Here is a 24,151-nt window from a genome sequence, read left to right on the forward strand (position 1 = left end):
GAAAGGGAAAAGCAAATCCTTGCAGAAACTTGTGATTAAGGGGCTAAAATTCTTTTTTTTTTTTTGAAGATTTTATTTATTTATTTGAGAGAGAGAGAGAGAGCACAAGAGGGGGGAGCGGGAGAGGGAGAAGCAGACTCCCCGCCGAGCAGGGAGCCCAATGCGGGACTCGATCCCGGGACTCCAGGATCATGACCTGAGCCGAAGGCAGTTGCTTAACCAACTGAGCTACCCAGGCGCCCCTGATTTTTTTTTTTTTAAAGATTTAATTTATTTATTTGACAGAGAGAGAGAGACAGCGAGAGAGGGAACACAAGCAGGGGGAATGGGAGAGGGAGAAGCAGGCTTCTTGCTGAGCAGGGAGCCCGATGCGGGGCTGGTTCCCAGGACCCTGGGATCATGACCTGAGCCGAAGGCAGACGCTTAAGGACTGAGCCACCCAGGCGCCCCAAGGGGTTAAAATTCTTGATGTATAAAAAGCTTTATTTTACAAATCAATTTAGAAAAACACAAAGCTGCCAATAGAAAAATAGCCAAAGAACACAATGGACAATGCAAAAAGAAATATATGTATATAACAATGTTCAAACTCACTGAAAATCAAAGAGCTGCTACTTTTTTTACCTATCGTGTTAGAACATTTATTAAAATGTGTACTTCTCAATTGTGATAAGGATACAGTGACACACTCATTGGAGCGAGTATACTTTGGCATGAGCTTCCTGGAAATAATCTGGCCATATGTATAAAGAGCCTTAAAAATGTTCATACCCTTTGAATTCTGCTTCTAATAATCTACCCTGAGAAAACAATCAGAAATGTGGACCATACACATAAATGCTTGTTTTAGAATCGCTTACAGTAATGAAAAGTTAGAAACAACTCTAAATGGCTGATAATAGGAGAATGGCGATATGAATTTTAATGCATTCATACAACTACTGAACAGCATGGAATTATCAAAATGATGTGCGTAAAGAACTTTAAAAAGAAATGGGAAAATGCCTCTGATATAATCTAAGTTGAAAAAACAGCAACATTCAGAAACATATATTTAATATCCTCAAATATATAATTAAAAATTAATTTTAAATGGAAGACTGTTAAGAAAACGAATGAACATAGGGGGAAAAAAAAAGAAAGGCAAACCAGGAAACAGACTCATAACTATAGAGAACAAACTGAGGGTTGCTGGAGGGGAGGTGGGGGGGCAGGGATGAGTTAAAAGATGATGGGGATTAAGGAGGACACTTGTGATGAGCACCCGGTGTTGTAGGTATATGATGAATCACTAAATTCTACACCTGAAACTAGTATTACACTATATGCTAACTAACTGGAATTTAAATAAAAGCTTGGAGAAAGAAAAAATAATAATATAAAGAGAGAAAGAAAGGAAGGAAGGAAGAAAGAAAGGAAAGAAAGAAAGAAAGAAAGACCTGGATTAGATGGACTCCAAGTTTAATCTAGCCTCTAACCTTTAAAGAATAAATGTTTTCAAAGTTTTAAAATACTGAACAATGTGAAAGCACATGCAAAATTCTTCAGTTGATATGAAGAAGACAGTATATCTTTAATGCCAAAACCTAATAAAGATCAAACAAAAAAAGAAAATAAATAAAACGGAAGACTGGAAGGAAGTATGCCAGAATGTTCCAAGTGATTGCTTGGGGTTGGAGAGAAGTGGGAGCGATTTTTCTGTAATTTTCTAATTTTCTTCAGTGAACATTATTCTTTTATATACTGGGGGGATAAAAACAACAGAAAGCAATTTTTAAGTGAGCTAAGCACTTTATAGCTCTTTTTTAGGAAAAGTAAATGAATTTGCTTTTTATGTTTGTAGACCTCGGTTTGGTGTGTATGTGTCATTGGCCCTTGAAAATGAAGTCTGCCCCTACAACGCTAGACTTTAATATCCAGCAGTGCTCTGAGGCGCTGTGCTCCCCATCCCCCCTCACCCCAGCGGGTCTTGGTGGGAGGCCCCACTTACTGTTGTTCTAGTGGAGCTGTTGGACATTTTGGGCACCAGGCAGTGAGTGAACTGGATTCTCGGGTCTTTGGTGGTGATGGACAGACCTTTCTGCAGAATTTTCACCAAGCGGATCCAGAACTGAAACACAGCTTCTGGGTGTTTTTCGTGGAGCCTCAGGTAGTAGATCTTTTCAGTCACTGTCCTAACCCGCAGGATGCGTTGGAGCCGGTCATAGATTTGTAGCTCCACAAACTTCAGGGGGAGAATCCTAGACACAATCAGGAAATTCCCATAGGGAGGAGCTCACCGGTTCAATCAACCATGCTGTGCCCACCTAGTGCTTGGCCCAACCTCACTAGGCTCCCACCACTGCCTGGGGGATGCCCCAGGAGGACGCTCGTGGCCCTGAAGTGGGAATGATGGCTAAGACCGACTCTTCTCTGACTTCCAGGGCCTTTGTCACTAAAGAACCTGCCCACATCAATAATAATGGCAGATAGTCGATGTGTAACATCTCATTCAATCCTCACAACAACCCTTTGATGAAAAATATTAATTCCATTTTACAGATGTTGAAACTGAGGGTCAGAACAGCTAACTGATTTGCCCAAGTTTAGATCTACGTAAGTAGGACCTGGAACTGAGGTGTTCTGACTCCATTTCCAGATCTTCTCCCTATATCCTGGTTAACTGTGTTGACAGAGTAAAGAAGGATGGATGTCCTATACATCTGGTATTATTTATTTTTTTAAAAATTTTTTTTTTTAAAGATTTTTTATTTATTTATTTGAGACAGAGAGAATGAGATACAGAGAGCATGAGAGGGAGGAGGGTCAGAGGGAGAAGCAGACTCCCTGCCGAGCAGGGAGCCCGATGCGGGACTCGATCCTGGGACTCCAGGATCATGACCTGAGCCGAAGGCAGTCGCTTAACCAACTGAGCCACCCAGGCGCCCCTTTTTTAAAAATTTTAACACTCCATAATCCCAACTGACTTTCATACCCTTCACCTTTTTTGGGGGGGGGAAGCCCTAAGTCTATAAATGTAAATAAATTTGTATGTCTATAAATATAAATGAAGACAATGTAAATATATAAATAAAAATATAAGTAAAGAATATATATAAATCAATATAAATAAATATTAAATAAATCAATAAGTCAATGTAAATAAATCAAAATAAATAAATAAATAAGCAAACAAATAAATAAATAAATGGAAGCCAAGATCCTTCAAGACCAGGCTGAGACAGGGATGCGTGCTCTGTACCCCACAGCACCAAGCACAGTGCCTGGTACACCCAGACCCTAAAGAAATGCTTGTTAAATTAATGAGGGAATTCTACATAGTTTATACATGAACACACTGCCCTTTCTTTTATCTAAAATCCAGCTGCAAAAGAATGTGGTCTTCTGGCCCCTTCTGGCCCCTCCCTCCAGTCTTTCTTTACCTGCTGAGGGTGACCACGGGAGCACAGTCAGGTGTGGTCCAGGAGGAAAACTGACCCTGGGGCCAGGTGACGTTGGCCATCAGGAGGATGTTGGGGAGTGGCAGGGAGGGCACTGAGGAGGTCACCCCGAGGATCACAGTGGTAGACCCTTCATAGACATCCATCCAGCTTCCGGGCTTAGTGACCTAGAAATCAGCCCCAGGTACATGGGTCAGAGAGAAGCGGAAGACAAGGGTGCAAGAATAGAGAGGCTAGGAAGCAGCACTTCAACCTGGTGACATGCTTCGAGCCCCTGTGCTTCTTGAAGGTGTGCGGCACACTGGGCTGGGCCATGACCAGCATCCATCCTTTCTGTGGGTCTCCCCAAATAGACCAGCTCACTGGTAGCAAAACTGTGTTGCCCTTCTTTGTGTTCTCTGCATTATCTAGCTTTAAAGATTTTATTTATTTATTTACTTACTTACTTATTTATTTTTTTTGAGATGGGGGAGAGAGTGGGGGAGGGGCAGGGGGAGGAAGAGGGACAAGCAGACTTCTGCGCAGAGCAGGGAGCCCTATGTGGGGCTCCATCTCATGACCCTGAGATCATGACTTGAGCCCAGATCAAGAGTTGGATGCTTAACCAACTGAGCCAACCGGGTGCTCCTGCATTATCTAACTTTAAAAAGATGCATTAGTAAGAAAAAGCTGAAAGGCATTAAAATTTTATTCCTCCATCCTTGGGTAGAAGAAGCCAGCAAGGCTTCCAATGATCTGGAAGGGAGATTATATAAAGAAAGTTCCAGAAGAGGAAGAGAGGGAGGAAAGAGCTGTTGAATGGGGAAGACCCAAGCAGCCCAATGTGAGGGAGGTTTGGGGAGCTTTCTGCAAGGTGAGGGAGGGCCCAGCTTGTTGCTGGATCTTTTTTTTTTTAAAGATTTTATTTATTTATTTGACAGAGAAAGACACAGCGAGAGAGGGAACACAAACGGGGAGTGGGAGAGGGAGAAGCAGACTCCCCGCCGAGCAGGGAGCCCGATGCGGGACTCGATCCAGGGACTCCGGGATCATGACCTGAGCCGAAGGCAGTCGCTTAACCAACTGAGCCACCCAGGCGCCCTTGTTGCTGGATCTTAAGTGAAATAAGAACCTGTTCTCTTGCAGCACCTGAGGCTGGGGCAGGACAGGGAGACTGGATGCTTGGCACTGGGCACAGCGTTTCAGCTAAGACACCCCCACTTCACTGTCCAGGACAGGCAGAGAAGCCTCCAAGGAACCACAGGGACCAGGGTAAGGACATTTGAGGGGGTTTCCCTATGTTCCCAAGACCAGAGGGACTTCTCCCAATGTTCTAGACTTTGTAGGACCATCAGAACCATTTCACAGCCATGGTGGAACTGGGGACAAGGGGAAAGCCCCAGGAAGGACTGAAATTTAAGTTCCCACAAAGCTGACTAGAAGGTGCCCCTAGAAAAGTGAGTTTTTATTTTGAAGGAAAAAAAAACATTTCTTGGAGCCCATGTTGTAGAATGAGATTCATATGTATTATAAAACACAGGGGGCTGCATACATTGAGTAAGTGATAAATAAACGTTTGTGGGTGATGTTTCTTAGAGGTGATGGCAGAGATTCTGAGGAGCGGGGAGAAAGGGAATCACCTAACTGTGTGGGTTGGATCCTTTCAAGTAAACTTTTTTAAAGATTTATCTATTTGAGAGAGAGGGAGCATGAGGGGGAGGGGCAGAGGGAGAGGGAGAGAGAATCTCAAGCAGACTCTGTGCTGAGCGCAGAGCCCAGGGCTGGGCTCAATCCCATGACCCTGAGATCACGACCAGAGCAGAAACCACGAATCGGATGCTCAACCGACGGCACCACCCAAGTGCCCCTCAAGTAAACGTTTAACTCCCCCATGGGGCAGCTTTGGCAGGCAGGCTTTCCCGCTCCCTGGTACGGTCTGAGTTTCCTGCTGCCTGAGTCACTACGTGTCTACCCAGAGAATCTTTTAATTTCAGGTCAAAGAGAACATATTCAGAGAATAAACCTCCTGCCAAAACATCACACCCCAATAGAAATGACTGGAATTTGGAATCTGGATTTCCCACGTCACTGCTCCTTCTCCACCAAGACTGTGTTAGGAAGGAGCACACCCCCAGGTGGCCCGCTGATGGCCCCACTCCGCAGCCCCCTGGGGCAGCACAGGAACCAGGGAGCGCCCGGAGCCATGAAGTGGCTGGCTGGAATCTGAGGGACTTTGTCAGGGAGGAGCTCACTGTTGTATGAAGGCATCTCCAAATCAAGCTCAGATTGTCTCCACTCTCTCCTGTAAGTCCTCGCTGCTTTGTGACTCCATCACAGGGATTCCTGACTGCAGACCCTCCCTGTGCACTTCAGCCTCCGGTCTTCGCCCTGGGACTTGAAGTTCCTTGGCCTGGAATGTCCTCCTCCTGCTCTTCCACTTACCAAAGTCTCAACGATACTTCAAAGAATGACTTAACCCCCCTCTTCTGGGGAGCCTTCTTCAACTGCCCAAGTCCCAAGAGTGTTCTGAACCCCCTAAACACTGGCACCCCCTCTCTCTGCTCATGCTTTAGGGATCAGCTGGTCCAAACCACCTGACAGAGCTTTCTTAGCAGTTACCATTTTATAACATACCCTTTAAATTGACAAAGTCATAAGCTCCTTGGCAGGGACACTATCGGATCTCTCTACGTGTCCTGCCCCACATGCAGCACACAGCTTGCTGACTGAGGAGCTGGTTCTGCCACACCTGCAGAGAGCACGGGAGGTCCAGCTAGACCTCTAGAGGGAGGCGGGCAGACCCTCAAAAAGATGTCATTTTTTTATTTTTTAAGTAAAATCTACCCCCAATGTGGGGCTTGAACTCACGACCCCAAGACCAAGAGTCGCATGCTCCACCGACTGAGCCAGCTACATATCCCAAACTATGTTAAAATGACCGCCCCATACTCTCAATGGTCCCATGCTTCCCAGGCCAAAAATGCTCACTTCCATTGGCTGTATCACCACCCTTTAGGGGATGTAGAATCTGGGCAAGGCGATTCTAGGGGCTTGGCTCTCAAACAAGGCTATTTCTAAACCATCCCGGAGAGAGGAGCTTGGGTTTCAGAGCAGGGATTCTGACAGCAACCTTCATTCCCTCTAATCCAGCATCCCTTCCCTGGTGGCCCTGGGAGGGTGCCCATGGACACTGCATGGAGAGTGAGCTCTGATGGGCCCTTTTGCAGCGTGTAATCCTGTTTCCTGAGAGCATATGACCTGCGGGGAGCCCCACGAGGCCTTAGGCACAAACTGAGCTGAACTTGGGATCCAGACCCTCTGGTTGTCTCTAGCCATAGCAGCTTCCTTCTCCTCCCCAGGGCTTTCAGAGGCCACAGCATTTTTGGATCAACCCTCTGGAGCAAGTTTTGGAAAGGGAAAGGGAGCGGGCTCTGAGCTGCCACGGGGGTACCTGGATAAAGTTGCTTTCAAACACCACCGAGTCGGAGAACAAGTTGAATTCTGGAGAATGAATCAGTTGACAAAGAAGGCCATCTTCCACCCCAAGTTCCACTCCAGGGCCTGGTTCCCTGACCTCAGGTGGGAGGCCCCTAATTTTACTCATTGGTTCTTGGAAAGAACGGGCTGGGGACCATCTCTGGGGCTCCACGCAGACCCAGCCCAATTCCGAGGTGTTGGTGTGACCACTACTCCCCCACACCTCCGCAGCTCCACTTCCCCTCCTGACTTACAGGCTGTCCACCAGGCCAGGGAGGGCCTGTCGGCTCACAATGACAGGCATGACATCAAGGAATGTGATGGGTAACAACAGGAAAGGAAAAATAGAAAAGGCAAGGAAGGATTGGGGGTGAGCAGGGCTTTTCTTCTCCCCTTTCCCATGCACTACACACTAGCAGTAATGTAGTCTTAGTCCATTTTCCCTCAATCTCTCTGTATCCACGAGGAAAATGACTGCCCCATGGTTATGCCAAGAGAGCAGTGAGCTGGCCAGAACAGCAAGGCAGGCTCTCAGGAAGCCCATAGCCTTCAATCCTCTCCCGCCATGGGGGAGCCCATCACAAAAACTCTCTCTGAGCGAACTGATCGCCTAAAGTCAGGCCCTCACCTGGCCAGAGGAGCTCAGGACAGAGGCAAGCAATTCACCCCAATCTTTCCTGCCCCATTTCATGGGATAAATGAGAATTTTTTTTTTTTTAAACCAGGCTGTTAACAAAGCCAAGAGGCTTATTTATTTGTAAACAGTGGGCAAATGAGGATGTGTGGCCTAGTGGTATGCCAGAGCCAGGGTAGAAGAGATTGTGAAAACTGTAAAATGCTCAGGAAGTTTACAGGGCAGTTGTTAAACACAGCCGTTATTAAAAATTTAATTATATAAACTTACACTTAAATAAATTATACGAAAGCAAAGGTAATGGTCCAAACTCATCTTCTTAATTACTACTCTCTAGAGGTTATTTACGTCTATTGTCCCTACATGGTAGAAATACTAGGGCGCCTGGGTGGCTCAGTTGGTTAAGCGACTGCCTTCGGCTCAGGTCATGATCCTGGAGTCCCAGGATCGAGTCCCGCATCGGGCTCCCTGCTTGGCGGGGAGTGTGCTTCTCCCTCTGACCCTCCCCCCTCTCATGCGCTCTCTCTCTATCTCATTCTCTCTCTCAAATAAATAAATAAAATCTTAAAAAAAAAAAAAAAGAAATACTATATAATGGAGCACCACGACTGCCTATCTCTTCTCAGTGTGTGCTCAGGAACTTCCTGTCGGTCACTGCCTTCAAACCAGCCACGTTGAGAGTTATTTACATCATGGAACCAGTAAATGCTACTCATCACGCCTTGATTTATTGTTTTGTTAGCTGTCTAAAGCCATAGAGAAAATGTTAATGATGCAGTAAACTTAAAAGTGCGTCTGTAGTTGTTGTATGGTAAGCACAGAAAGATCTGAGGCGTCTCCCAGTATATTGAAAGTTATCTGATTTAGCAAAGAAGTTGCTTAAGTCACTGATGAACATGTAAAGTTCCAACATATAACTTGCTTAGTTCTCTTTCTTCTTACTAATATAAGTGGAAAAATCAGCCAACATTCATGTCAGAACTACACTTTGTCAGTTGCATAGGTTGGCTAGGAATACAAGAGTTTGACAAAAATCAGTGAAAGATTTGTGAGAATCAATTGGCCATATGAAATGGACAAGAGTACTGTGTGTTTTATTGTTAGTTGTGAATTGTGTGCTATACATTATGTCAGTAAATTTTTTTTTAAGATTTTATTTATTTTAGAGATAGAGAGAGTGAGCAAGTGGGGTGAGGAGCAGAGGGAGAGGGACAAGCAGACTCCGTGCTGAGTGCAGGGCCCGACGTGGGACTTGATCCCACGGCCCTGAGATCACAACCTGAGCTGAAATCAAGACTCAGATGCCCAAGAGACCAAGCCACCCACGAGCCCCAATGTCAGTAAAATTTTAGAGAAAACATATATAACACACATATGTTTATGTCCGTATGTATATATTACATATAATTCTATAATATAGAATATTTTTAATTACTAATTATAGTACATAATATTGAATTCTAATATAATGTATATACTATATATGCTATATTATGCTATATATATAGTAATTATATATAACATGTGTACTATGTACGATTTATTATATATTATATATATTCCCCCTCAGAGAGCTGGTGTCAAACATTTGTGAGTATAGCATTGTAGTGGCACCAACTTCTTATCTCCCCTTGCAATCTTCTATTTTTGGTACCAGGACAAGAAACATCCACTCAAAGATTTCTTCAGGTTGCATGAAGTTGAGGAGGGGTGAGATAATAATTATCCCTCTATGACTGGACAGCTACCAGGTTCTTTCACTTTGGTGTTTATACAAGGAGCAAGCCAAAAAGGTAAGTCAGTTCCCCCATGTCTTTTAAACTCTCAAGACACACACTAGTGCAATCCTCCCATGATTGGGGTTAAATTTCCTGGTGCTTCTCTTAACATGAGGTAGGAGTCCTGCTCCTCACTGGTGTTTTTCCCAAAGCTGTTACATCAGAGGCAGAAGTTTACAATTTAGTGGCTAATTTCTTCTTTTTTTTTTAGATGTATGTATTTTTATATTTTATTTAATTATTTGAGAAGAGAGAGTGAGAGCGAGCACAAGATGGGGGAAGGTCAGAGGGAGAAGTAGACTCCCTGCTGAGCAGGGAGCCTGATGAGGGATTCGATCCCAGGACTCCAGGATCATGACCTGAGCTGAAGGCAGTCGCTTAACCAACTGAGCTACCCAGGCGCCCCTTGGCTAATTTCTTCTTAAGACTTGATCATTAGAAGAGATCATTAGTTTTTATTGATACAAAGTCTATAATACTGGTAATTCAAATATTCAAACAATCTTCAAGGTCATTATTTTTCCTTTATCACAGTACTCTGGTTTTTTTTTTTTAAAGATTTTTATTTGTCAGAGAGAGAGAGCACACAAGCAGAGGCAGCGGCAGGCAGAGGGAGAAGCAGGCCCCCCACCAAGCAAGAAGCCAGATGTGGGACTCGATCCCAGGACCCCAGATCATGACCTGAGCCAAAGGCAGACACTTTACTGAGCCACCCAAGCGTCCCAGTACTTTGTTCTTGACATTTTTTCTCCTTCCCTTGTAAAAGGTTAATGTCCATCAGTAGAGCACCAGTTAATCTATGAAACTTGCATATGATGTAGTGTTTTGCAGCCATTAAGGGAATAAGGCAACTTTATATATACTGATATGGAATGATTACTGAGAGCTATAAAGTTAGAAAAATATAAAGAACCATATATATAAATTGCTATCACTTGGATAAAAAGTATATTAAAAAAGAATATATACTCATATATGGTTGAACATGCCCAGAAAATTTCTGGAAGGATAAAAATGTGGTTGCCCTAGGAGGGGTAGGGCATTGGTAATGGTGGTGAAAAAGGACTTATTTTTCACAGTATACTTTTTGTACTGTTTAAATTATTTACCATGAACTGTATTTCTTTTAAATAAATTTTAAAATAAAAAGTGTGAAAGAAATTTCCTACATATGGCTCTACAAATATTTGCTGAGAAGTAGCTATGTACAAGATAAACTTTTGGAAGAATCATTATTAGCTCTAAAAGTGGTCTGTCCAAAGTTGTGAACATGTGGTCAGGGTTGTATTGGACATACTGTTTACTTCTTGAGTTAAAGATATATATTTGAAGAAATAAAGGCTGGAAGATTTCCAAATATAGTAAAAACTATAAACCTACATCTACACAAACAGTAAGTAATTACTAGAAATTGTAAATACGTAAGCAAAAATGTTAAATATGTATACATATAATTTTTAAAGTTCTTTAACAATTGACTATTTAAAAATTGTAACAATGTAATATGTAACATTAGATTTAAAACATATGTTTTAACAGAGGATGAGAGGAGAAAATAAGATGTAGTATTGCAAGGCTCTTATATTATACACGAGGTGGTAAAATACTATTCGAAGTTAGACTGTAATAAGTTAAAAGATGTCTATTATAAATCCTAGAGTAGAGGAACCATTAAAAAAATTAAACAGAGGGGGCGCCTGGGTGGCTCAGCTGTTAAGCATCTGCCTTGGGCTCAGGTCATGATCCCAGGGTCCTGGGATCGAGCTGCACATCGGGCTCCCTGCTTGGCGGAAGGCCTGCTTCTCCCTCTCCCACTCACCCTGCTTGTGTTCCTGCTCTCGCTAACTCTGTCAAATAAATAAACAAAATCTTTAAAAAAAAATTTTTTTTTAACAGAGATGTATAGCTAATAAATCGAGTGAAGATAAAATAGAACACTGAAAAATTCACAATTAATCCAAAAGAAGGTAAGAGGAAAAATGGAACAAAGAACAGATGGGAAACAGAAAATAACAAGATAGAGAAGATTTAAACCCAACCTTATAGATAATTACACTAAATATAAATGGCCTAAACAGTCCAATTAAAAATGAGATGTTGCCAATCTGTATAAAAAGCAAGGCACAACTATATGCTATCTACAAGAAATCCACAATATACAAAGATGCATAAGTTAAAGAGACAGAGTAAGATAAACTTTGCAGCCACTAATCGTAAGTCAGCTAGAGTGGCTATATTAATATCATACAAAGAAGACTTCATGGCAAGGAATAATACAAGTGATGAAGAAGTACATTTTTTTCTGAAGACTATTACTATTTATTATTTATTTTGAGAGAGAAAGAGAGTGTGTGCATGCAAGCAGGGGGAGGAGCAGAGGGAGAAAGAAAATCTTTTTTTTTTTTTAAGATTTATTTATTTGACAGAGAGACAGAGGGGGCGAGCACAAGTAGGCAGAGCAGCAGGCAGAGGGAGAGGGAGAAGCAGGCTCCCCACCGAGCAGAGAGCCCGATCTGGGGCTCTATCCCAGGACCGCAGGATCATGACCTGAGTTGAAGGCAGATGCCCAACTGACTGAGCCACCCTGGCTCCCTGGGAGAGAGAAAATCTTAAGCAGACTCCACGCTGAGCTCAGGGACCTATGTGGGGCTCAATCCCAAGACCCTAAGATCGTGACCAGAACTGAAATCAAGAATTGCACACTTAACTGACTGAGCCACCCAAGCACCCCAAAGAGGGACACTTTTTAAATCCAATTAATTAACATATAGTGTATTATTAGTTTCAGAGGTAGAGTTCAGTGATTCATCAGTCTTTCCTGACACCCAGGGCTCATTACATCATGTGCCTCCTTAATGCCCGTCACCCAGTTACCCCATCGCCCCACCCTCCTCCCCTCCAGCAACCCTCAGTTTGTTTCCTATGATTAAGAGACTCTTATGATTTGTCTCCCCAAAAGAGGGACATTTTTAAAAGATAAGGAGGTCAATTTAAGAAGACATAACAATCCTAAATGTATATGTATCCAATAACAGAGTTTCAAAAAACATGAAATGAAAACTGATGAAACTAAAAGGAAAAATAGACAAATAGATAATTAGAGTTGGATATCTTATCCTTTCTCTCTCAGAAATTCATAGAACAAGTAAATAGGAAATTAGTAAGGATACAGAAGACTTAATAACTACGAACTAAATTTATGTAAATTTTTTTTTTTTTTTTTTTGAGAAAGAGCGTGCACGCAAACTGTGGGGAGAGGAGCAGAGGGAGAGAGAGAGAGAATCTTAGGCAGGCTCCTTGCTCAGCACAGAGCCCAATGCAGGGCTCGATCTCACGATCCAGAGATCATGACCTGAGCCAAAATCAAGAGTCAGACGCTCAAGCAACTGAGCCACCCATGTGCCCCACTCTATGTAATTTTTGTAAAAAATTTTTTTGTATTTTGCATACTTTCTATAAAAAATATTTTGTACACTTTTCTGTAAAACACAGAACACTCAGAACCCACAGAATCCACATTCTCTTCAAGTGCACATTGAACATTCACTAAGATATATCATGTGCTGAGCCATTAATAAATTTCCACTAATTAAAATTATACAGGGTATGTCCCCTGACCATAATCAATGAAATTAGGAGCAATGAAATCAATGAAAGAAAAATATTTGGAAAATATCAAGGGATTTGGAAATTAAACAACCTACTTCTAAAGTTAAATTTATTTTATTTTATTTTTTATTTTTTTTAACTTAAATTTTTTTTAAAAGAACAGTTAAATTTGTAAAAATTGAGAAACCTATAGTTAGTGAGATCTAGAAATGATATTGTCTAAGTTACTGAGTTTCCTTCTGTTTCCTCTGTAGTAAAATGAAAAGATCTATGCTGTCCAATACAGTAGCCACTAGCCACGGGACTACTAAGCACCTGAAATGTGGCTAATCCAAATGAGATATGTTCTAAGTGTAAAATGCCAATACAAATAAATACTTAGTACCAAAAAATGTAAAATATCTATATATCTCATAAATAACTTCTTAGGTTGATTACATGTAGAAATAATATTTTTAGTGTATTGAGTTAAAGGTGTTTAAAATATCTTTTCCTGTTTCTTTTTAATGTAACCATTAGAAAAATTTAAATTACATATGTGGCTTGCATTATATTTTTATTGGACGGTGTTAAGACTAGATCAAATCTTCCAGGCCTTAATATTCTGATATCTATCATAAGCTTTAGAGGCAGGGCCCTTCAAATCTGGAAAGCATTACACCGCATGTAGTTAGTGTTTCTTTCTTCCTTAGATTCCACTAGATGGCACTAGAGCTAAGGCCTCAAGCTAGTACTTGCAGCTTTCTAAATATGCTGTGCTTGGGCTCCTCTCCACGTCCTTGCTCACAGTTCCCTCCAGTAGGGAACTCTTTCCGAACGTGGTTACCTGTTCATTTTTTAAAATTCAGATCCTCTAAGAAGCTTTCCTTTTACCATCTGCCTCCTGCCAGCAGATAACTTTATATACCCATGTCCTATACACCTTTCTATCACAGAACCATGAAACATTATTGGTTTGTTTACATGTCCCCCCCCCCCAACCCCCCGCACACTGTCTAATGCATGTTATCTGAGGTAAGTAGTAATGAAATCTTAGTCAATGCGCAGTAGCCGCTAGGTGCTGAAGGCAATGTATCAGTCAGAATAGGCCAAGTTATGCTACAGGAACTTAACACAACAGAGGTTTCTTTCGTATTTACGCTACATGTTCATGAGGGATCAGTCAACGGCTCCACTCCATGGCATCCTCACTCCAAGACCTACATTAATGGAAGAGTTCCATTTGGAGCATTGCTGGTCACTGTAGTGGAGGGAAAAAGAAGGTGAAAGGTTTGGAGGTTTTTGAACCAGTGCTCCAATCTAGAATCTAGGTGTTCCAATCTAGAACTGACACAAGTTACTTCTACTCACAACTCATTGGCCAGAACTAATAGAACTAATTCATGGTCTTGTTCAACCACAAAGGTGTCAGGAAGTGCACTTCTATTATGTGCTTGAAAGGCAAGGGCAGAAATATTTGGAGACCACTATGATCCTTCTAGTCAATAACCATTTAGCTCACCGTCCCTCCTGCAGCTCACTACCCCTTTGCATTCACCATACCTCTCCAAAGAAGACAACTCAGTAATTCCCTTCAGCTACAACATCAAGTTCAAATTCAAGAATCTCCGAGTGAGGGGCGCCTGGCTGGCTCGTTGGTTAAGCGTCTGCCTTCGGCTCAGGTCATGATCTCCAGGGTCCTGGGATCGAGCCCCACGTCGGGCTCTCTGCTCAGCCGGGAGCCTGCTTCTCCCTCTCCCACTCCTCCTGCTTGTGCTCTCTCTCTCTCTCTTTCAAATAAATAAATAAAATCTTTAAAAAAAAAAAAAAAAAGAATCTCCAAGTGATGCATAATAGTCTCTACACCACTTTCCGAAGTGGCTTGAGGTGGAGAACTCTAAACTAAAAAGACAAGCCCCCACCCATCTAATAAATATTGGTGGAACAAGGACAAGACGAATGAACTAAGGGGAAAGGGGAGGAACAAGAAACAGTAGCCTAGGAATCACCATGTGCCACTGAGCAGATGGGAAGAAGGCCCCTTACCCTGCGGGAAGGGAATATTCCCTGAGTAGGCCCTAATTTTGCTAATTTAGCTAATTTGCTAATTTTCCTAATTTAGCACAGCCTTAGGCAACTGTTCTGTTTTAAGCTACTGAGAATTCAGAGTTGTTGCTGCAGGAGAACCTAATCTAATGTGTCCTTGACTGATAAGGAGATAGGACTGTAGAGGTGGGTGATGCATATGTATTTAAAACAACAAAAAACTTCAGAATGTGTGACATTAACTTACTTGGAGGGCAGGCAGCAAAGCGATCTTATTGAAAGATGGGAAGAGGGCAACTCGTCATAAGTAGCAAAGTATTTGGTAAAACTGTTGCCTGCAGTAACTTGGAAGACATACTTGATCTAAGAAGTTAAGAGAAAGTCAGAGGAAAGAATTTTAGCAGCCTGAATTGGATACTGTTGGTTGCCATTGACGAAGTCCAAGATTAGCTCAGACAAGAACTGAACTGGCCAGCTCTCAAGCAGGCACAAGGGCTGTAAAGAGAAATCAGTGGGTTTGCAGGGTTCACAAAGGCAACTACTTCTCATCCCTAACTGGTTAACAGATAAAACTGAGAAATGTTTGCAATGACAAATGCCGTTTTGAACTCAGCTTTGTAGGTAGGATGACTGCTGGCCTGTCTTGGTTCACCCAGACCTGTCCCAGTTTTAGCACTGAAAAGTACTGCATCCCAGAAAATCCCTTTGCCAGGCAAACGGGGACAGCAGGTCACCCTATTCATAGGAAAGAGGAAAACAGTGGTATGGCCATTACATCTGTTGTTAAAATCTCCAAGTAGATTAAATTGTCTTAGAGTGAAGACCTCACAAATGTTCTGGCACCCTGTAAGCCATTTCAATTAAACCATCTGGGGAAAGGGCCTTAAGGTGCAGCTCTCCCACTTCAAGTTAACACCCCAAACGAGGTGAAGTGTGAGAATGAGAAAACATATCAAATTTAAGTAGTATGTTCTAGGATAGCTACTGGCATGAAGTGCCTGAAATCCGAGATAAAAAGCCAACTGTATTTTTCATTGTACTGTGCTGAGATGAGCCACATTACCCCCGCCATCCACAGAGATCAGGGAGCCGGACTGTACATGCCCAGAAGGTGGGAAGCTGGAAATACTTGCTAAACAGCACTAGTGACTACCACAGTGCAATAAATAGAAGTGATGCCCAAACCACCGTCTTTTAGAGTAGTTGGCACTTAGGCTCAAGAACTCAGGAAGCCAAAATGGCTTAGTAGAGGCACCATACCATTTGTACCCTTTGGCAAAAGTAAACCCAATTCCCCATACATAAAATGACACACATCAAGAGTGTGTGAACCGATACATTACCATGGGCAGAGGAGTGAATGCACTTGAACATGGAGTAGGGGATGGAGGAGTAGTGGATATGGGCAAGGGAAAAAAAAAAGCCCAAACCCTCCATTTCTGTGTAAAAGCCAAGCTACAAAGATCTGGGAGTGATCAGAGACAACTGTCAAGTGGGACATTTTACCAGCTGACCTGGAGAACAATCAAAACTGAGCACTCATTCTGATGGATAACAGCAGTACAGAGGAAAAAAAGCCTACTGGACTGATAGTTCTCTTTCCCCCGGAAACTGAAGGTGGGGGTGCTAGAAGAAAATTATTTTTCTTTTGAAATGGAGAGTCAAGAGAGGACTAGAATATTCTTGGCCCAGGCTCAGAAAACTGGTGGATTTAGGGCAGACCCAACTGCCCTTGCCTCCAAATTCAGATTTATTTACATTATGTTTTATTTTTTATTGTTTTTTAAGTAGGTTCTATGCCCGGTGTGGAGCCCAATGAGGGCCTTGAATTCACGACCTTGAGATCAAGATTCAGTCAGTTTAAGACTAAGCCACCTGGGTGCCCCTACATGATGTTTTAAACGAAGTGTTTTAAGTACTTTTCTGCTCCTGAGTTTTTAAGATGTCAAACCCCAAATCTAGGATTAAGACCCTTCCTATCACTAATTTCAAGGGCAGAGGTCAATATGACACATACTAGAAATATATATTCAATTTTTATTTCATTAGAAAATTTCACTTAAGCCACATGGTGGCCATAATGGCATCTTGAGTGGGCTTTGTCATCCCACTGCCCCCTTCTGATCAATATACATGCATACATGCTGTGTTGGAGAAAGTACTTTACCATGTGAAACAATGAGAGGTGGACACTTGACTATTTCATCATCCCCCTCCCTACAGCCAACCCATACACCACACTTCAACTACTGTCCACACACAGACAAGCTCTCATGGGAGAGAAGCTGACCTCCACATAAACTGACCACAAGACACCCAAGCCCCAAGGAACTCTTGGCAGATGTTGACGACGCAGAGATGAAAACGACACCATCTCCCAACTGCTGAATATGAAGCGCAAGTCCCTATCTAAGAGGCATCAGAGCCATGTTGCCAAGGACACCAGAGCGTACAGCAGACCCTGGGGAGAGTAGTGACATCATTCCATCGCAGTCGTAGGCAATCCATTCACACCTATATATTAGGCCTTTTTTCCAGGGCAAGGAACATCCAGATGGAGAGGCCCTTCAAGAGCCTGTTAACAGTTCTGGTAACACTGATGTTCTGAGCTTTCCTGCCCAGCAACTAGACAACTGCCTGGATGTGTTTAGGCCAGTGTTCCAAGATTACAGCTGGTGGAGAGAGGTCTTATCACACCCCTCTGGATGGATTGTCTGGAACGCCCTTGGGGGCTCTGTGCTGGCTGGTTGACCTCTGGTGGTCCAGGAGCTCCTAGGCAATGGGCTCTCCAGTATGCCTCCCAGGGACTCCATTAGTCTAACGAAGATGGAGAGCAGGGTCAGCACCACACCTAAGAGATAGAGGTTCAACACAGGCTTCATGGCTGAAATGACCCCACTCCTCTGTAGAGCAGTAGAGCTGTCTTCACTTCTCGAAGGCCTCTGGATACTGAGGAAAGAGAGGTGAGATTAATCTACAGCCTTTTGGGATATGCATGCATCCAGGCCTGACTTCTGTCTTCCCATGGAACTAAGGGTGAGGCTCAGCCAGTCAGGGAGACAGGGACCAGTAGAAGCATATTTACACTGTAAACTCTATGGCTGCAGAGCTAGTCTTGCTTCTTGGACTAATTCAAGAGCACTCCTTAAAACTTTTACTTCTTCTAAAGTAAACCTTTTACTTCTGCCAGGTGCAATGCACAATCCCCGTGCCACAGTTCAGGGACCAAAACCCTTCCTGAACGGAGTCTTTCTGTTTTTGAGGGGGAAGGCAGGCACATGCCCCTAAGAAAGCCACCTGCCTAGAGGTTCTCCTCACATTTGTCAGGTTCCAGTTAATCGTAAACTTTTTTTTTTTTTTTAAAGATTTTATTTATTTTGAGAGAGAGAGAATGAGAGAGAAAGAACACATGAGGGGATAGGGTCAGAGGGCGAAGCAGACTCCCCGCCAAGCAGGGAGCCCGATGCGGGACTCGATCCAGGGACTCCAGGATCATGACCTGAGCCGAAGGCAGTCGCTTAACCAACTGAGTCACCCAGGCGCCCCAATCGTAAACTTTTTGATAAAGCCAAAATAATTCCAAGACAGTCAAATCTATCAAGTTCACTTATTTAACAAATACACCCGGAATACCTACGATGTGTTAGGCACCCAGGAAGGTACTAGGGCCATACGGGGTCCGGTAGACATGAACCCTGCCCTCATGGGGCTTTCGATCTAGGCAAGAAATTAGGCAGTTAGCACACACACAACACGCCAAGTGCTGTGACAGAAAGGGTGTTCTGGGAGGGCAAGACTGGGACGCCCAACCCAGCACTTGAGAGCATGGGGAGAGCCACATGGAACACAGGGTCATCCCTGAAAACAGGGCTGGAGCGGCTGACTCCGGACCCAGGTGGAGACGGAGCGAGGAGCAAGAGTCCGGGAGGCGCGGCCCGAGCTCGGGAACCCGAGGCGGCCCGCGGGGCAACGCAGCCTGGGGAATGGGCGCGGAAAGGTGGGGAAGCCCACAGGGCCGCTCACCTCCAGGAGGAAGAGCCAGGAGCGGTCCGCTCGCTGTAACAGAGAGTAGTGCAGGAGTCCGAAAAGTCAGCTCCCGATTAGTGATAAACCGCAGCCCAGACGATTCTCTGAGTATAACGGCGGAACCCTCGGGAAAGAGGAGCAGAACGACGTTGCCCACGCCGCCCACTTATAGCCCCGGCCCCGCCCCAGAGTCGCGCACGCGCACTCGGGCCGCACGTACCGGGCCGGACGCACGTCCGCGGCCCCGCCCCCAGGCGGGGGAGGTCCGAGGTCTGGGCCAGTGCGCTGCGCTGCGCTGCCAGTCTGACCTGTTTCCAGGAAGTACACACCTTGGGGCTCTGAGTCACTGAGGTCGGCAGTAGGACTAGCGTATGTGTTAACATAGACTGCCTCTTTCTGCTGCAGGAAACTGGAGGGAATCAGCACATTTACCCCCATACCAAGTGGATTGGAGACACACTTGAAGTGTCCAAATCCAAAAGCCCTCAGGTCAGAGGAAGGCGGGACCGCAGAGAAGGGCTTCATCACCAGACCTTCCAACAAAGCACAGATTGCCAGAAGGCATCAGATCCCCACCCCCAGTATTTAAATTCCCCCGACTGAAGAGCTGACTTTCACTTTCTAGAAGTACCAAGATTCCAGGCACCGCCCCCCACCCTCCCATTCGAAGTCCTGAGGTTTAATTTGCCCTTGGTATCACTGCAATGGCGAGAACCTGTTACATCGTACTAAGTTCTGCTTTCTACGAAAGTTTGTCACGTGTAAGAAAAGGTGAAATACCCAGCTGGCCCTGGCGTCTGTGCCTGACTGCACACGGACAACTCACTTTGTACCCACTGGGCCTGTTTTCTCACCTAAAATGGGGCCACTAGATGATTTTTAGATACTTTCAGATCGAACCAAAGAGCTAGGAGGTGAGCAGCCAGCTTCATACCCAGATCTGGGAGCTGGGAAGCCTTACTACGCAAACCCTCCCCGTGAAACCGGAGAAATGTAGACGGTCTGCTGTGAAAGCAGCCAATGGCGGATCTCAGAAAATAGAGTCCTGGGGAGACGCTGGGAAGGAACCTCCACGCGGGAAGGCTGTCAGCGGTTTCATGCTTTCCTCCTGGGGAGGAGGAGGGCAGTGGACCAAAGCGCCGGGGCCGCTGACTCTAGACAGGTCCACAGAGCTGTAGGGCTGGCGGTTCCATGTGTCACGGTCAAGTACCGGGGCTGGATGGGCAAGAACCGGGGAGCTTGCACAGGGTCTGCGATTTTGCGGAAAAAGGACGCAACGAGCAGGATGGGAGGAGCCAAATCACAACGGCGACCTTTCCCCTACTTTCCAGGCTCGAGGTCCACTTTTCCAGTAGGAGTGGGTGGGGAAAGGAGAAATTGGGGATGGAGACGTGCCGGCAGGCAGGCACTTAAAAACTAACTTGCCTACTTACCCCGCAGGAATTTTTGGTCTTTCCTTATATTAGCGTTTTGTCTGTTTTTGTGCTGGACTCAGTGACTCTTGCACTGTTGTCAGGAGATGCTAGAGCTCTGAGTCTGCCAGATGTCCCAAAGGTCACTACTTGCTAGTTAGGGGCTTTAGGCAACTCCTTTAACCTTCCTGTACTTCAGTTTCCTCAGATGTTATATGGAATACTAACAGCCCTTAACTAGAAATTAAATGAATTCATTCTTGTAAAGCACAAAGAATGGTGCCTGGCACATAGAAAACATTCCACGAGTGTTAACATTATCTGTGTCATTGACTACAAAACTCCCAAAAGGGGGCTTTGTTCATAGTAGCTTATGTTTGGCGTGTCAGGAATTTCGCAATAACCCTTGGGACTCCGTTTATTGTGAGCTCTAAATTATGTTCACACAGCCAGAAGGAAGAGATGGGCACCTCACCAACAATTCCCTCTCTCCCATAGTCACTGTCATTACCTAAATGTCATGCCAGCTGAAATTAACCAGGGTTTGGGTGAATATAGCCCTATACTTCCCATCTATCAGGTACAAAGATTATTGGCTGTCATCTTTGGGTAGGTACGGGGCATATCTAAATCAGGATTCTTGTCCCATTTCCACCTCCTTGGCCAAGTTAATTAATCTATTTGAGCTTTAGTTTCCTAATCTGTAAAATGGGGAAAATAATATACAAGTAAATAAATAGGAGCTGCTTGACAAGGAATGGCTATTGTCTTACTAAACTGTTTAGAGGCAGATTTTTTTTTTTTTTTTGGAAGTAATCTCTAAGCCCAATGTGGGGCTCTAAAGAGTCACATGCTCTACCAACTGAACCGGCCAGCCCCCACCCACCCCAGGGGCAAATTCTTATCCTAAATCAGGTTGTCATCTAGTTGGATAAATAAGACCTGCAAAAGATAACTATGAACCCAAGGCACTGTAGGAGTAGTGGTTAGAAATTAGTCAGACTTGAGCGTGAGTCCTGCTCTGCGATTTGCTTGCTATTGTCCTTGGGCTCTGCTTGCCTCAGTTCTTCCTTTTAAAATGGGAGTAGGGGCGCCTGGGTGGCTCAGTCGTTAAGCGTCTGCCTTCGGCTCAGGTCATGATCCCAGGGTCCTGGGATCGAGCCCCGCATCGGGCTCCCTGCTCTGCGGGGAGCCTGCTTCTCCCTCTCCCACTCCCCCTGCTTCTGTTCCCTCTCTCTCTGTGTCTCTCTCTGTCAAATAAATAAATAAAATCTTTAAAAAAAAATAAATAAAATAAAATAAAATGGGAGTAATAATAGTTCTAACCTACTAAGACTGTGATGAAGATTAAATAATGAATGCAAAGTACTTAGTATAGACTAAGGGCAAAATAAATGGTGGTTACTAATCTAATTAGCTCCTAAGGTAGATTACTGTGAATGGACTGCAGTGCTTGGGAGCCCAGAGGTAGAGAAAGAGAGAGAAAACGAAGTAAGAGCATAGCTAGGGTGACAATGATCTGTTTGAGGATCTGGAATTTTAGCATTCACCATGAGTGAATGGGAAACTGGAAGCAAAGTCAGCATTCACCAAGTAACTGACACATGCCAAGCATTTTGCTAAATGCCTTACATAATATTGTTTAACTGAATTCCCTTAGCAGCCGTGTGTAGTAGGTATTAGTACTTCCTTACTTTATTTGTTAACCATGCTTTTTCCCTTCAGCTAGTCTTTTACTCATCCTTCATATCTCAATTCAAACGTGTTTCTTTGGGCTGCCTGAATGGCTCAGGTGTGCTCTCTCTCTCTCTCTCACACATACTCTCCCTCTCTCTCTGAAATAAATAAAATCTTAAAAAAAAATACCAATACAAAACAAAAACATATTTCCTCTGGAAACCCTTTGCTGACCCTCAGACCCTTGCTACAGGCTGCAATGACATGATATACATTTCCCTCACTATTACTTACCTTACGCTTAGTTATATTAATGTCCGCTTCCCCCTCAAAAGCCTGAAAACATCAGTGAAAGGAGTGTCTAGTCTGATTTTGTCTTCATTTCATTCTAGCACCTAGCATGACAGTAGGCTTTCAATAAATATTTATTGATTGGAGAACTATTTGAACAAATGATTATCTTACCCAGCATCTTTAGTGAATCCCCATTGTTCCACCAAAGAAGGGTAGATAGGACCCCAAGACAAATCCTCTTCAGGGTCTACCTCCTCCTGGGGAACTGCTAATCAAGGAAAGCTCTTTATGAACCATATCCTTATCCCAAGCCCCTCAAAAAAAAGTGCTTCTATAGTCAGCCCACACGGGAGTACCACACTAAGACAATATCCTCACAAATTGGATCTTATGATTCTGGGTCCATTTAAAGGACATGTCTTTGCAACGCTGGTGAGTATAAATTGGTACACTCTCTATGGAATCAGTTCAGTTATAGCTATAAAAACAAAAGAATGGGGGCGCCTGGGTGGCTCAGTCGGTTTAGCGTCTGCCTTCGGCTCAGGTCATGATTCCAGGGTCCTGGGATGGAGCCCCGCATCGGGCTCTCTGCTCAGCGGGGAGTCTGCTGCTTCCTCTCACTCTCCCTCTGTGCTCTCCCTGTCTCTCTCTTTTTATCAAATAAATAAATAAAATCTTAAAACAAAAACAAAACCAAAAGAATGTGTATTGCCCTTTAACCTAGAATTTCACTTCAAGAAATGATCATTACAGACAACTTCCTGCATGTGGAGAACAGAGTAGATAGAGGCACTGTTTGTAATACAAAAGATTGGGAAGAAACAGAGCAGCCTATCAGTAGGAACTGGTTAAGTAAATGACCAGTCCCAGGATTGCACATTCCTGCAGTGGGTTACCATAACGCCCGCCAAAAGAATAAGCAGTTTTGTACATACTGACATGATCTCCATAATATATTAAGTGGGAAAGCCAAATGTATAGTGTGTGTATAATATGCTACAGTTTGTGTTAAAAACAGACTCCCAAGATAGGATGTGCAAAATGAGATACCAACGGGGCACCTGGGTGACTCAATTGGTTAAGCGTCCCTACTCTTGATTTGGCTCAGGTCATGATCTCAGGTCTTTGGGATTGAGCCCCACATCTGGCTCCATGCTCAGTGGGGAGTCTGCTTGAGATTCTCCCTCTCTCCCTCTCTCTCTCTGTCTCCAATAAATAAATAAAAATTAAAAAAAATTAGATACCACCTCCTACCCACTAGGACGGATATCTATAGAGAGAGAATTTAATTTAAAAGAAAATAAAGTAAGTGTTGGTGAGGATGTGGAACCCTTACACATTGCTGTTGGGAATGTAAAATGGTCAGCTGTTGTGGAAAACCGTTTGACAGTTCCTCAAAAAGTTAAACAGAGTTACCATATTATCCAACAATTCTACTCTGAAGTATATACCCCAGAGAACTGAAGACATATGTTCACACAAAAAACTTATTACAAATATTCACAGCAGTACTATATATAATAGCCAAAAAAGCGGAAACAACCCAAATGTACATCAACTGATGAATAGGTAAACAAAATGTGGTACAATGGAATATTATTCAACCATAAAATTCAAGTACTAATACATGCTATAATATGGGTGAACCTTGAACACATTATGTTAAGTGAAAGAAGTCAGACACAAAAGGACACCTATTGTATGATTCCATTTCAGTGACATGTTCAGAATAGGCAAGTCTATAGAGACAGAAAGTAGGTTAGTGGTTGCCAGGGGCTGGAGGGAGAGGAGAATGAGGGG

At 43.7% G+C, this 24,151-nt stretch overlaps 2 protein-coding genes across 2 annotated transcripts; both read right to left on the reverse strand.

The window, feature by feature from the left end:
- Window positions 1-1,418: 1,418 nt before the first annotated feature.
- Window positions 1,419-7,902, reverse strand: GARIN1A (golgi associated RAB2 interactor 1A). The gene is given in 3 exon segments (XM_081800138.1): window positions 1,419-2,240; window positions 3,423-3,635; window positions 6,872-7,902. Coding segments are annotated over 3 exon segments (651 nt in total). The 5' UTR covers window positions 7,024-7,902; the 3' UTR covers window positions 1,419-1,954.
- A 1,891-nt stretch (window positions 7,903-9,793) lies between these two features.
- HILPDA (hypoxia inducible lipid droplet associated) lies at window positions 9,794-19,153 on the reverse strand. The gene is given in 4 exon segments (XM_031041572.2): window positions 9,794-14,157; window positions 15,190-17,671; window positions 17,674-17,891; window positions 18,966-19,153. Coding segments are annotated over 2 exon segments (189 nt in total). The 5' UTR covers window positions 17,825-17,891; window positions 18,966-19,153; the 3' UTR covers window positions 9,794-14,157; window positions 15,190-17,633.
- Between the last annotated feature and the right edge of the window lie 4,998 nt (window positions 19,154-24,151).

Source organism: Leptonychotes weddellii, chromosome 12 (assembly GCF_054177405.1).
Source record: "Leptonychotes weddellii isolate Sample4059 chromosome 12, ASM5417740v2, whole genome shotgun sequence".
NCBI lineage: Eukaryota > Metazoa > Chordata > Mammalia > Carnivora > Phocidae > Leptonychotes > Leptonychotes weddellii.